Source organism: Caloenas nicobarica, chromosome Z (genome assembly GCF_036013445.1).
Source record: "Caloenas nicobarica isolate bCalNic1 chromosome Z, bCalNic1.hap1, whole genome shotgun sequence".
Lineage (NCBI taxonomy): Eukaryota > Metazoa > Chordata > Aves > Columbiformes > Columbidae > Caloenas > Caloenas nicobarica.
Genome location: NC_088284.1, coordinates 107668697 through 107681644, shown reverse-complemented (window position 1 = coordinate 107681644; position 12948 = coordinate 107668697). Strand labels below are relative to the sequence as shown.

General features: G+C 44.0%; 1 protein-coding gene across 1 annotated transcript in view; it reads right to left on the bottom strand.

Moving 5' to 3' along the window:
• Window positions 1–12948, bottom strand: part of ROR1 (receptor tyrosine kinase like orphan receptor 1) — a 156768-nt gene that overhangs the window by 37716 nt on the left and 106104 nt on the right. Inside the window, exons 3-4 of the mRNA XM_065655747.1 lie at window positions 3276–3563; window positions 1849–1879 (exon numbers count right to left, since the gene is read on the bottom strand). Of these exons, the coding sequence (XP_065511819.1) occupies window positions 1849–1879; window positions 3276–3563 (319 nt within the window). The remainder of the gene's footprint in view (window positions 1–1848; window positions 1880–3275; window positions 3564–12948) is intronic.

Genomic DNA, 12948 nt, shown 5'->3' with positions numbered 1-12948 from the left:
AATATCATTTTTGGTTACAAAATTATAAGGCACAATTGTAAATACACTATTAAAGAGGGAGTCTCACTTTATTTTCACCTTTTCGCATTCTTTGTGTTCGCACCCACATATACCAACGGGCAGCAAATGCTGAAAAGAAAATTAAGTCACTTTAAAGGCAATTTAACGTTTGATACAGAGCACACAGTGATTGTTTGTTCCCTGAAATAAGACAGGGTTGTGTTAAACTAGAGGAATGGTGTTTGGCTCAGGGGGAGTGTAGCACTCCTAGTCTCTGAACTAGCTCTCGTGACTCTAGTTTGGTTTTTCTCACGGTTGGGACGATGCTGTGTGGGCATCACCTTAGAGCTCAGCCCAACTCTCACTGAATTAGGGGAACCATTTGCCCTTACTTCTCCAGAACTAGGTGAGGCTTTCGGCTAGTTAAGTGTGGTCATCAACCCAAAACCCTGCCAGAAAGAAAAATGGGAAAAAGGTTCCCAAATCTATTCTGGTTTTAAAAAGCAAAGCAATCCAGAGTGGCCCAGAGAGAGAAATTCCAGCACAGCTCTCTGCTTTCTGCGCTGGCCCATCAAGGATGTGCTGCTTAACCTCACAAATTTCAGAAACCCCAAGCTAGGTGGAAGCAGACACAAAATACTCATCATCTCAACTCATTCATTAAGTCTCCAAACTGCTAACGAGCACAACAGCGGCCACTTCCCACAGCACCATGAAGCTTTCCTCCCCAGAACGTCACAATCACAAAAAGGAATCTATTGTAAGTCCGAGCGAAGAGCTCTTCTTCCAAAACATACTCGGTAACTTCGTGTCAGGTACCTTCAAACGGGAAGACAAAAGCACATTTTATGAGGTTCCATTAGAGGGCATCCTAGCATGTCCTTTTGGGGTCAGATGCTTCTCCTAATTTATATCCTCTAATGTTTTGTAGACCATCTTCTGTAAGGACAGTCAGGAATATTCACATCCCCAAACTTCTGTATCCCTTGTAATTGTATTAATAGTTTCATTGTATGTCTAACTTGGTACTGTATTTCTCTTCTAAAAGCGCAGCTTCCCTCACCAGAGAGGTGGGTTTTTACTATTGTTCCATGCATGTAAAATGAGAATAAGCTGAACACGCTATCATAAAATTAATTTCAAATTATGAAATAGTTGAAGATCACACCTGAAAACAATACGGGACTGTAAAAGCCGAGCAAGTTTGATCATGTACCTTGAAACTAGAGGGGAAGATAAATGCGCATTCTCAAAATCTACCGAAAACAGAAGCTCCACGGCCAAAATACAACACGGCAACTGCTCAGACTCAGCAGCAGGAGTCGAACCTGAGCTCCAGGACACAGGGAGCTGTCGTAAAAACAGCCGCTACTCACACCCGCGTACTCGATCTTCAGAACTTCGGTTTTAAGACAGTTTACTAATACAGGCACAGAGAGATACAGATACAGCTTATGACCATCGGTCCCGTTAAAATCAGTAAAAAGCTCCTGGGTAGTAAAATCTACTTATAGTGATAAATATTTCCCAGATTGGGCTGTGACATGTCTAAAGATCAGTTTCTACTCATACCTGTAGGTACACTGAAATAATTTCAAAGGCTGAAGGCACCAGAGGGTTTAAAGGTAATAATACTGGAAATTAAGAAGTCTAGTGTAAGAAATAGGAGTTGACACGATAACATGAAAATATATCTATAAGACAGATAATTCAGTTACAATAAATTACCATACTATCTGACTTAAAGCGGAGTGTAGAAGTGCTCCTGTCACACAAAAAGAAAAATGAACTTCTGACTGCCGAAATGCAAGATTAATGAATCGACATAACAGACATGAAACAACTTACGATGATCCTGGACTTGCTGTTGGCGGGGGACCTGGAAAAGTGACAGAAGAAAAACAGCGTGATGAGTTATGGCAAGGTAGCGAGCAGGAAGCTTTTGAAAACCTTTTAAAAGATAAAAGTAACAGTCTGTCATGTTGGATGTGGTTTATGCAGTTTAACAGACGAGTTGCAGCTTCTCAGTACCAAAGACAAGACGGTGACTGTCTGCAAAGCGCCACAGACGAGGACAACAAACAGGTGAGACACTTGTCCTGCAGTTCAGCCCTGTCTTGGGCCATCACAGAAAAGGTCACGGCAAACCACAGGAGGCTTGTACAAAAGCATGTTGTAACTATAACTGGGAGAAAACAGCATAATTTCCCTCTATCAATCTTCATTATTTCTCCGGGAATTCATCCTAGGCCTGATTCAGAGGCACTGATGGAATTTGCTCTGAGCTCAGCGAGCTTTTGCCAACAGGGTTTCATTGATGTGGCCCTCGGTGCTTCAATTTTGGCAGCTCTGGAAAGGCTGGGCGGGCTGGAGTTCGGCTGCAGCAGATTTCAGGGGACTTCGTACTAATGAATATTTGCTCTAGAAACCGAATTGTGAGATTAAATATCGCTCCGGTCAGAAAAAAGAAAAATACTCAGTGTTTTCTGCAGGAGCGCCTATGAAAGTATCATTGCTCAGATAAAAATCTACACTTCACATAAAGGCTAAAGGACAACAACTGTCCCATGAAAGAACATCTAATGATTAATTTCTTGTTAGAATTTAGAAAATGTGGGAGATTTATGAAACTCTTCACATCCATCATTCATTGTGTGTTATTTGCCCATTTCCTAAGAGGATTAACTACAACTCTGCGCAAACATCTTCACTGCAGTGAATTATTTCCCTCTGAAATGTGGCGGTGGAGGAGAACACACACAAAACCTGTTTCTTGTTTGGAATCTTCTCAGTCATAAGATCAGCTTTGAAGGCAATTATCTCTATATAAACTTTGAAGAAAAAGTGCTTATTTTACCTGCCAGATAGATATATATATATACACATATACGTATATCACTAATATGCCTACAGTGCAAGCTGAAATGTCTCACTTACAGGAGGTCACTCTGGCACTTGAGAATAAAATAGTTTTTTCTCGTCTGGCCCAAATCCACTCAGGTAGCATATTGATGAACCCTGCTGTTTAGTGACCCCTGCGTTTCGGCCCTGCTGCCAGTGGGCTTTTGTTACGGTAAAAGCCACCGTTAAGCCGCCAACAGGGGCATCTCGGGAAAACAGGCAGCAAGGATACGCTGCCATCCCAGAGAGGCTCCCAAATTTAGGCTGAACCAGACCAGCCGATACCACTACATCAGTGTGTTCATTTTCAGTGGATAAATACGCTGTTCTCCGCAGCTGTAGCAGTTTGCATGGCCTAAAAGGAGCAAACTTACCGAATTTTACAAACAGCACCCCTGTTGTAGAGACAGTCTTTCTGCCGTTAGTCGCGACGCACTGGAAGTAGCCGGTGTCCGTCGTGTCGAGGTTCCTTATTCGCAGCCGGGACCCGTAGCTGGTGGCACGGAAGGAAATTCTCCGGGGCTCCTGGACCACCGGAGCGTCGTTCTTCAGCCAGCGGACCGTGGGAGGAGGATTGCCGGACACTTTGCAGTGCAGCTCGGCGGTCTGGCCCAGCGTGGTGGTGATGTTGTTCATAGGTTCATCAAGCGTCAAGAAGTAATCTGTGGTGGAAAAAAAAAGAAAAAAAGGGTGAATAAAGGATTCCAGCTCAGGAAATGTCATTTTAAGGAAAGCTCATGCTTGTCTTTGAAAGGAAAACACAGCAAGTGGCTATTAAGTTTAGCAGAAAATTATAATACTTGTTAATTGATGTTTCAGGGCCAGCAATAGGTCCCACATAGTATTGCAGGGTAATAAAAGGAACAGATTTCGGAATTTCCATTGCACTATAGTAATGTCGTATTTCTTGAAAACGTATCCTCCTTCATACACTCATGGATCCCCTCTCCTGTCTCAACATCATCCTATCCGGCTTCAGAAAAAGAGGGCAACACTGCTTCTCTTTTTTCTTTTATTTTTCCTTTTTGCTAACTGATAAACACGAAAAACATGTATCAGAAAGCCAGATGTTCGTTTTGATGCCTCTGCCTATGTAGATCTGCCCCTGCTCACACTAACACCCACAAAATATAGCAGTATATGAAACTAATTGCTCGGAAGTGAAGATCTCAGAGCCATTTTTAATCGATTCGCAGAGCAGTGCAGACAGTACGTTGTCAATGACTTTGTAAGCACTAACCGCACAGATGAAGGAATAAGCACCATGTCTAGGAGACAAACGCTTATTTTTCTCAGTATTTCCTTTGCTAAGAGTACTAAAGTTTATCTCATGATAGGTGCAAGCAGAAGATCAAGAATTATTAAGATAGAGAATGTTAAATCAAAATTTAGCAAAATTAATCTCTTCTAATCCATTCATGAGCATTGCCTTCTCCTGTCAAGTGCTATTTCATTCTGCATCGTTCAGGAAAAGGACTATTTCCAGTTAACTGTATTCAACATTTAATTAAATCCTTTAAAGGCAGAGAGTGAGATGGATTGGGGATGGGGAATGGAATACGTGGGCTTTCATCTCCGTGCCACAGGTTCAGACCTAACGGTGGTCATTAGCGGCCAAAGCCCATTATCGTCGGCTCCTGTCTCAGCGGGGCAGCCAAGAATGAGAAATCCAAGGCTGAGCTTTGCTCCTGCGCCCTCAGAGCCAACCCGGCAGGTCAGGAAAAGCCCAGCAGTAAATACACTTGTGCTGGTGCTGCTTATGCGCCACCGTTCTCGGGTGCATCTGCTGTTAACTCCAGCAGTAAGCCTGCCTAAAAGCACCAAAAAATCTCCAGTATGTATAAAAACAGCTTAGCCAACTAACATGGCTAACTAATCCACTTCCCTAATTACTTATTTTAACCATGTCTTTACTAGCTACTCCATTATGTTTTGTGTATATCAGTATCTCTTTCCTTCGTATTTAATCTCTTTGGCACGTAAGCTCTCCCCCTGTATTTGCACAGCACTTTATACAAGGCGTCCCTGTTCTCGTTTGGTCCCGAGGGGCCACGAGGATCAACGTTTAGCACAAAGGCGCTGCCCACATGTATTTTTTTTCCCTGATCAACGAGTCTTTTAACGTGCAGGTATGAAACTGTGCAAAATCCTACTGTTAGCTCTGCTCCCATGGATTTAATTAGTTAAGAAAACTGTGTATGGGGTAAAAAGGGGAGAGATCACGGCTCTCGGTAAGGACGGAGCCCAGGGTCCGACGTCTCTTGCCAGAAGTGTCAGCCTGGCCTTCCAGCTCCCCGGAATCATTTCTTCGTGCTTCATCGCACAACTAGAAATGTTTCTGAGTCGCTATCTTAATAACCTCACCGGGAAGCACAATGGAGGTCAGCGCACGTATCCATGGGTTCTCGCCACAATCTGGGTTTCGTAAAATCACACTAACAGCATGGAACTGGATAACCGCACTTAATTATCCAATGTAACGTTTCTGTACCACAGTCATTTATATAATCCCTGATAACGTTTCAAAGACTGGTTCAGACATCTACAGCGTAACACAGCCAGAAACCAGAATGGCCTCAGTCCTGTGACGGTCTTGCTGACAAAAGCCACAGCAAACAGAATATTTTAGTGGTCCTATGGTATACAGGAGAGGCAAATAAAGGAGTAAGGATGTAGGGTAGGTTTCCAAAGGCTGGAGAAGGATTTTAAAGTATCAGTAGCAATGGTAAGTCAGTGAAAAAGTACGGCTGTAATGCAAGAGCTATGGCGCAAGTACTCTACAGGTACAGAGAAACAGCCTCAGCGTCAGGAGCTCCTGTAAGTGTTCTCCGCCTTTCTCCATGAACTACTTACTACAGAAACATGAAAGAAAATCTATCTGCTAAATTCAGCTTAGCTTAGTCCTCAAACCCATACATTTTTCATCCAAAGCCTAAATCAGATCAAGCAGATCACAGGTTTCAAGCAAGCTGGAAGCTTCATGAGAAGATGTTTCTCACGGATAAAGTTCCGTAATTGCAAACGTGCTGAAGGTCTAACAGCGCTTCTAAAAAGCCTTGCACTCTTACTGAGGCATACAAAATTATGAGCATTCCTTCCAAAGCCATCCATTGCTGCCCTTGTGTGGTGTGGAGGGCCCGAAGAGCCGTCCAATTTTATGTTTAATACTTGTGTCCAACTCTCACCTACCAAAGCCCATCAAACCTCCAAAGCTCCTGCCACCGTCCTCTCCTGCCTGCGCCAGGTTCCCGTCCAGGTCACCCCCACGTGCATTAACATCTCCTCCTTCTGGGCCCAAAGGCCAAGAAAAACGGGGATAAATCCTCTTTTTGTGCTTCCAGCTGGAGGCGAACGGGGCGGATGAAATGGGGATGAACCCGGTGCTTGCACACAGGATGAAGACGCCGCGTCGTGTGGCCATGGTCTTCCAGCACAAGTCGTTTCATTTGACACCGTCCCTGCCGTCGAGGAGCTCCCCAGATGCCGAGAGCTGACTCCTTCTGACCTAACGAATAATTTCTTAGAAACGTGATGTTTCTTATATTCAAGGTAATGACTGCGCTTCTGAGAATGAACCAGTCTAGTGGCGCAGGCCATTGGAAAGTCTGAGTTTTAATCCTGGCTCTGGCTAGTCCTGGGTGAATCATTCAGTTGTGATTTTTAGGAGAGCCAAAGGGAAGTCGACACCCAAAGCCAATCAAAGCTCCCATGGGATTTGTGCAACTAAGTCCTTTTAAAAACAGCCTTAAAGCTTTTGGCTCAATCTCTCCAGCTATAAAGTGAGGATAATAATCCCTCTTACATCATGGGGAGGCTGTTATGTACATTAATGAGATAATGCTCATAAAGCACTTTGAAGGTGAAAAGTGCTGTGCTGGGATAAGCACTGTTATTATATTTTAAGTTAAATCTCAAGGTTTCAAGAACTTAACAAAAGCTGGTCCATATTTGAGAGTGGCATGCTATAAAAACATTTTGGAAACATTTTAATTTACAAAAGTATGGGAGAATAGCCTGAAAAAGTCCTAAATAAAATTTAGCCCACCTATAATTTAATAATAGTCAAACTGTTTTTTTTTTAATTTGTAAAAACAATTTACTGCTGGGCCTAGACCCTGAATGCCAAGTTTCAGCCCACAGAGATTTTTTTTTTTAATGGCTGAGTTATAAACCCTTGAAAAATGCTGACAGCCCCTTTACTATAGCAGCACTAGCGGGTGCCCTATAATGAACTTTTAAATGACTTGAGATAATATCTGGAAAGCCAAGCCTGAAATATATTTCTGGTTTTGAGCCGTTGCCAACGCAAACACAACACATCATAAGTCATCTTCATGATCCTAAGCGCATAAATTGGAGACGCTGCATATAAACCCCAAATATTAGGTATCCTTCATGGCCAAACCTTTTGCAGGTTTGATGTTACAGAATAGCAGCAGCTGTGCAAGGACAAAATGTAGCACGTTGCGTGTCTCGAAAGGAGAAAAGTGTGTGTATTTCCACGGCTACGTCTTGACATCGTTAAATAAGAGCCTGTCCGGTTGTCATAAATCCTGGAGTTTTCTACCACTTTTAAGTGGAACCCAGGTGGCTTTCAAAATAAAAGCTCGTCCTCTCTGGCCAAGGAATGTTAATCTCCTCAGTGACCACATGGTTACTCAAATTACCAAAGACACATCTTAGAGCAGTAACACCCTCTTTGCTTGGAGGAGGATTTTGCTGGCCACAGTGAGACCTTTTTTCCCCCAAGCACTGTGTGCTCTGTGTTTCTGATTTCAATAGGTGTTTAAAGCACGATGGGGATGCAGGATTAGACCCTGAAATGTTCATTTTCTGAGAAGAATCGTTGTTTCATTTATCCTTTCCTTTATCCCCTCCTGATCTTGCACAATATTCAAAGAAAAGCTAAAATTAAAGTCTCCATTCAAGCCGTCGTGAATTGAAAACAGCTTTAATCCAGGTGGGATAGAGAAGCTGGTGTACCGAGTTATGATACTTGCTATTATAAACACGTAACAACGGAGTCCTCTGGAAAGGAACATCTCCAGACCTTTCCTCGAGCAAACCTCCATCACTGGGAACACCGTTTCCAGCTGCTGGACTGGAGAATAAGTTTAATTCTGGGTTTGAAAATTGAAATCTGCATTGCAGCACCTAAAGCAACCACCCGAGCCAGGTGGATAAAGCAGCTGGGCCACCAGTCTCACAAGCTGAATATATTGCATTTATCTCTTTGCACCAAAAGGTTTAGCAGCTCACCACCTCTTTGTCATAGCATACGTGAGCAACAAAGAAATGCAAAAAGTGTCTCGGTCAGTGCCTGCAAGATGAATAAATTTAAAGATTGGTAACTCAGAGAGTTTGTTTGAAGGGAAAGAGCCTGCGAGGCACATGGGAGGGTCCGACACAGGCTGCCCGATTTAAAACATAAGTCTGGAAAGAAGCATTTTTGTCAGAGTTTTGGATTATCCCCCTTAGTCCGGTGTGATCCTACATTTGGATGCATCCTGTACTCACATGTATCGGCACCACCACTGAGCTCAGACCGCTGGAAATTTTCTACACGGAACTGTTGTCTTTGGAGAAAGTCAACAACCCAGAGCCCACCCAGCCTGAAGACGCCGGAGGGTCTCGCTGGTTGTTCCGTACGTTCAATCGACTTGGGTTTTAAGCTATTCCAGTGCAGCTAAAGAAGGAACCAGCAGGATCTCTGACTGAAGCGTGGCCACAGACAGAGCGTGGTGGGGAAGGGATTAATCACTGATCTGTCCATAACTCACAAAGGAAGACGACTCTGACTATTATCGTTATTAAAGGGGCAAAAGGAAGATTCCCAGCTGGAATTTCACTTATTTTAAATGAATAGGAGGAGGCAGGGGATACCACACTCAACCCATGATTTGGCAACCCATATGAAGACTATCAGAACTAAAGGAGTCCACACAATCATGCAGAAATATTCAATGTCAACTGTCTTGCGACAAAAGGAAACACTTTACTGCCTTTGCTCGCCCAGCTTATTTTTGAACGAGCTTCCTCAGCGATGTGTATGTGCAAGACTCAACTCGGGACACGCTGCGGATTGAGTTGGGATTTCTCTTCTTGGACACTCTCTAGAGGGTTTAGTGCCACGCAAGGATAATTTACAGAACTCAAACAGGCTGCCCACTGCCTGAGGCTTTATGGCTTTTCAGAGGTCCACGTGTGATATTCACCGTATTCGGGATTCTCAGAATTAATCGCTACTTTCTGATAATTAGCAGCTTGCAGATTGCCCTGGGCCATTGGGGAGGGAGGGCTTGTGGATGGAAACCAGAGCACAGATGCTCATGGGCTTCCCAAAAATTATCTGGGGCTGATCCACCCGAATCCCATTGCTTTTGGAGAGGAACTGGACAACTCGCTGCCCTTCGTGCCTTTGTGGATTCTTAATATGCATTTGAGAGTTCACATCTGCCTCTGCTTTTATGAGTCGACTTTCAGGTTTAAGGACAGATGCCTTGGTGATAGCTTTGACGCTGTAATCTGGCAAGGGGAAATGAAGCTTTTCCTTACTCAGGAACCGGTTTTATAGCTCAAGTAGGAAGCCTCTAAGCTTTATCACAAAAAAAGTGATTTGGAATAGGTAAACAAATGTCCACATCCAGCTATAAACCCAACTACTGAAAACCATCAAGGGATTTTGTTGTCACTTTAGAAGCTGCTCTGCAGTAAAGAGCCACGTACAAAAACTCAAGCTATTAAAGGCAGGGTGTATAGAAAGGTATGTGCCTTAAGATTAATGCTGTAGAGTCAAAGAAAAGCTGTTATTTTTGACATTTTGACATAGCATCACTTTAGGATCTGGTTCTTATTAGCCCTTTCTGTGCCTTTTAAAGGTCTATTTTTTTTAAAACCAAAAATGTCAGGAAATTTGGAACAGAAACTTACAATAAAACACGTCCCTTGACCCTCTGATCTATCAATCTTTCAAATAAACAAAGATAGCTGGATGAGCCAGGAAAAGGTTATTATATATAGTTACCTTATGTATAATGGTCACATATTCACCCCTACACTGAGGTTATATAAAAAATCCAAGGTAAGTGAAGTATTTTGTGAAAGATTTTTGCTATGAATGCCCAACGTTAACTCGGGGTGGTTTCTTTCTCAGGTTGTGTTCTGTGACCTTCGAATTTCACACCCTGTATTATTTATAAATGAGACATTCAAGAAACACAAATTCTCAAATAAAAATGTACACTCCATCAGTGGAAAAGCAAACAAAAGGAGCTAATGTACCGTGGCTAAAAAAATTTTCAAACAAAGTAGCAGTAATTTACTGCCTCGCTACTAACAGGACCCCACAAATAGAATCAGAATCCTGAGCCCCATCAGGGGAGCTTGATTTACTGAATATCCCCCCCGATAATAAAGGAAAATAAAAAGGTAAATTGTGCATAAATGTGAAAGCTGTAATTCTTCCCCTTTCACCATGTGTATCAAATTCACATCCAGTGATTTCAAAAGAAAATCTGGAAATCTCTAAAGAACTGGGGCCAAAGTTAGGAGGCCTCAATCCACCTGGTTTTCTCCACGTTTGGTTTTGTTTATGTTTTTTAAGATGTAGTTTGCCTAAGAGTCCAATTCTCTCTGGGACACCAGAAAGATTTTCCTTATAAGAACTCATAGCGAGGTCACTTCCCTGCCTGGAAAGACTCGCCAAGGCGGCAGCTTCAGCCTGGATTCATCAGTAAGGACGTCAAAACTCGTTTCTCCCCTGGGATCCCTTGGACCCAAAGGGTCCATCAGCATCACCCACCGGGACGTCCTGCAGCCTCTTCTGCACCGTCCAAACCCCCTGCCAGGGGGCGATTAACCTCCACAAAGATCTCCAAGAAGTTAATGACACGCACAGAGTAGTGGAGCAAATATTGCAGTTCTCCCATCCCCTGTTTTAACCTTCCACAGTTATTTTCTGCTCTGGATCTGACCCCCAAACCCTCCCAGAGGAGGGATGCTTGCTACAGGTGATCCTTGTACCAACGTGTCTTTGCATACTTAAGGATAAATCCCAGCTTAGCCTTAAAGCACTGACTGTTTCGGGGTATATTTTGTGAAGTCCTAACTCTTGCTGTCAGGCTCTCCGAGGAATGTTTGCGTTCGGTATAACACCCGGAGCACCACGGGACTGCCGAGTGACTGCAAGGGCAGTGCCACGCAGAGAGGCCGTGAGCCGTGGGGAGCTCAAAGCCCGGGCTTGGGAGCACGGATGTCTGGAAATGTAAACGGTTCCCAAGCCCTGAATCATCCTAACATTTTATCCTCATTTGCCAAAGCAGATAAGCCGTGAAAGGGAAAGGAAAATAGGCAGTATCTGCAAAAAGTCACACTGATAGGTTTTCTTTGGAAATGGAAGGACCAAGTGAGGAGCTCCGGGAAGGAGGAGGTGGTATCAGCAACGAGATAACGGGCTGCACCTGAGCACTGAGTCCTCAGCTCTGGCCCAACCAGGGCCAGGACGCGTGCTTGTGCGTGGTCAGGGAGATGCCGTGGTGAAACGAGCTCCTGAGGAGGCTGCGGTGAGCTCGGGGGCACCGGGAGGACCTGATGACGGGAAGCTGCAGCGGCAGCATCATTCTCTTATCAGTCCTGCAGAGCGAACTTCCACTGAATTTGAATCCTACTCACAGTTAAAAGAAAATAATATTTCAAAGCTGACTCCTTCTTGGCAAAGACTCCAATATTATCTTTGCCTGAGGATGAAGAGGTCCTGAACAATTCCTCTACTGTACCAGATGTAAATAGGCTCTCAGTCATTCAGGCCTATCTATTTCTTTGTAAATAAACCGACATCTGATGGAAGGAGAAGCCTACCCTTCCACAATGGATTTTGTGGAAGAGGAGCAGCTGAATGAAGGGCTCTTCACCTTTTAAATAAGGAAAAGAAGAGCTCAGGGTAAATTGGAAACTTTCTCAAACAAAAAGCTGGCGCAGGAGCTTGTCCCGTGGTGTAAGGGGCGAGGGGGAGGCAATGCACGGGCAAGGAGAAACGAGAAACCAGAGTGCCTGAAACAGCAGGAAGAGAGAAAGAAAGATTAAAAAATGCTCAGGGCTGCCCACCTTGCTCCTTCACCAGCTGGCACACCCCAAGAGAGAGTCACATTGAAGAATTCTTCACGGAGAGGGTTGTGAAGCATTGGAACCGGCTGCCCAGGGCAGTGCTGGAGTCACCACCCCTGGAGGGGTTGGACAGACGGACATGAGGTTCTCAGCACATGGGGCAGTGCCAGGGCTGGGTTATGGTTGGACTCGATGATCTTGAGGGTCTTTTCCAACCAAAATGATTCTATGAGTGTCAGGAGCGGTTCCAGGGCCTGGTGCCCACCGGGCAGCTCCTGCAGCCCCAGGGAAACCTCAGCTGGGAACCCGGGCGTGAAAGGCTTCGCATCCTGCCACCGACCCCGAGACAGGCCTTTTCCTACCACCAGAGACGCCTCTTTTCCCAGAAGTTCACTTCTTTCTTTTTATATAATTAAACACTTACTGGATCACATTTTCATTTCTCTTTTTCCCTCGTGGCGTTCCCTCTGCACGCCGTGATTTACCAGTCGGAAAAGAGAGAGAAACGTTCATAGCTAAATTTCTCCTATTTTAAAAGTGATTATTTTTTTATTTTTTATGCAGGGTTTGTTTGTTTTTTTAAGGTTTTGGTGAGAAACCACCTCCTCCCTCCCATCAATCGCTGCTTTCAACAGCTCTTCACGGGTGGCTGCGTCTCTTTTAAATTCATTTCCTGTTAAAAAGAATAAACAGGCAACTGTTTAATGCTGTCGATTTAGCTTATTTAATAGAAATTGAAACCTGAATAGGGCTCAGTTGTAAGATAATCACTGCAGAACTCACGGGGCTAGGGAAAGTACCATATTAAGTAATTATTTCAAAATGCAGAATATTGTTTAGCAAGATGATGAGCTGTTCCTCCTTCCCAAACACAGGAGAAATATTCGAGGAAGAGATGCTCATTTCCAAAAGGCAGCAGGTAGAGTTGGAACCACTTAATGCGGA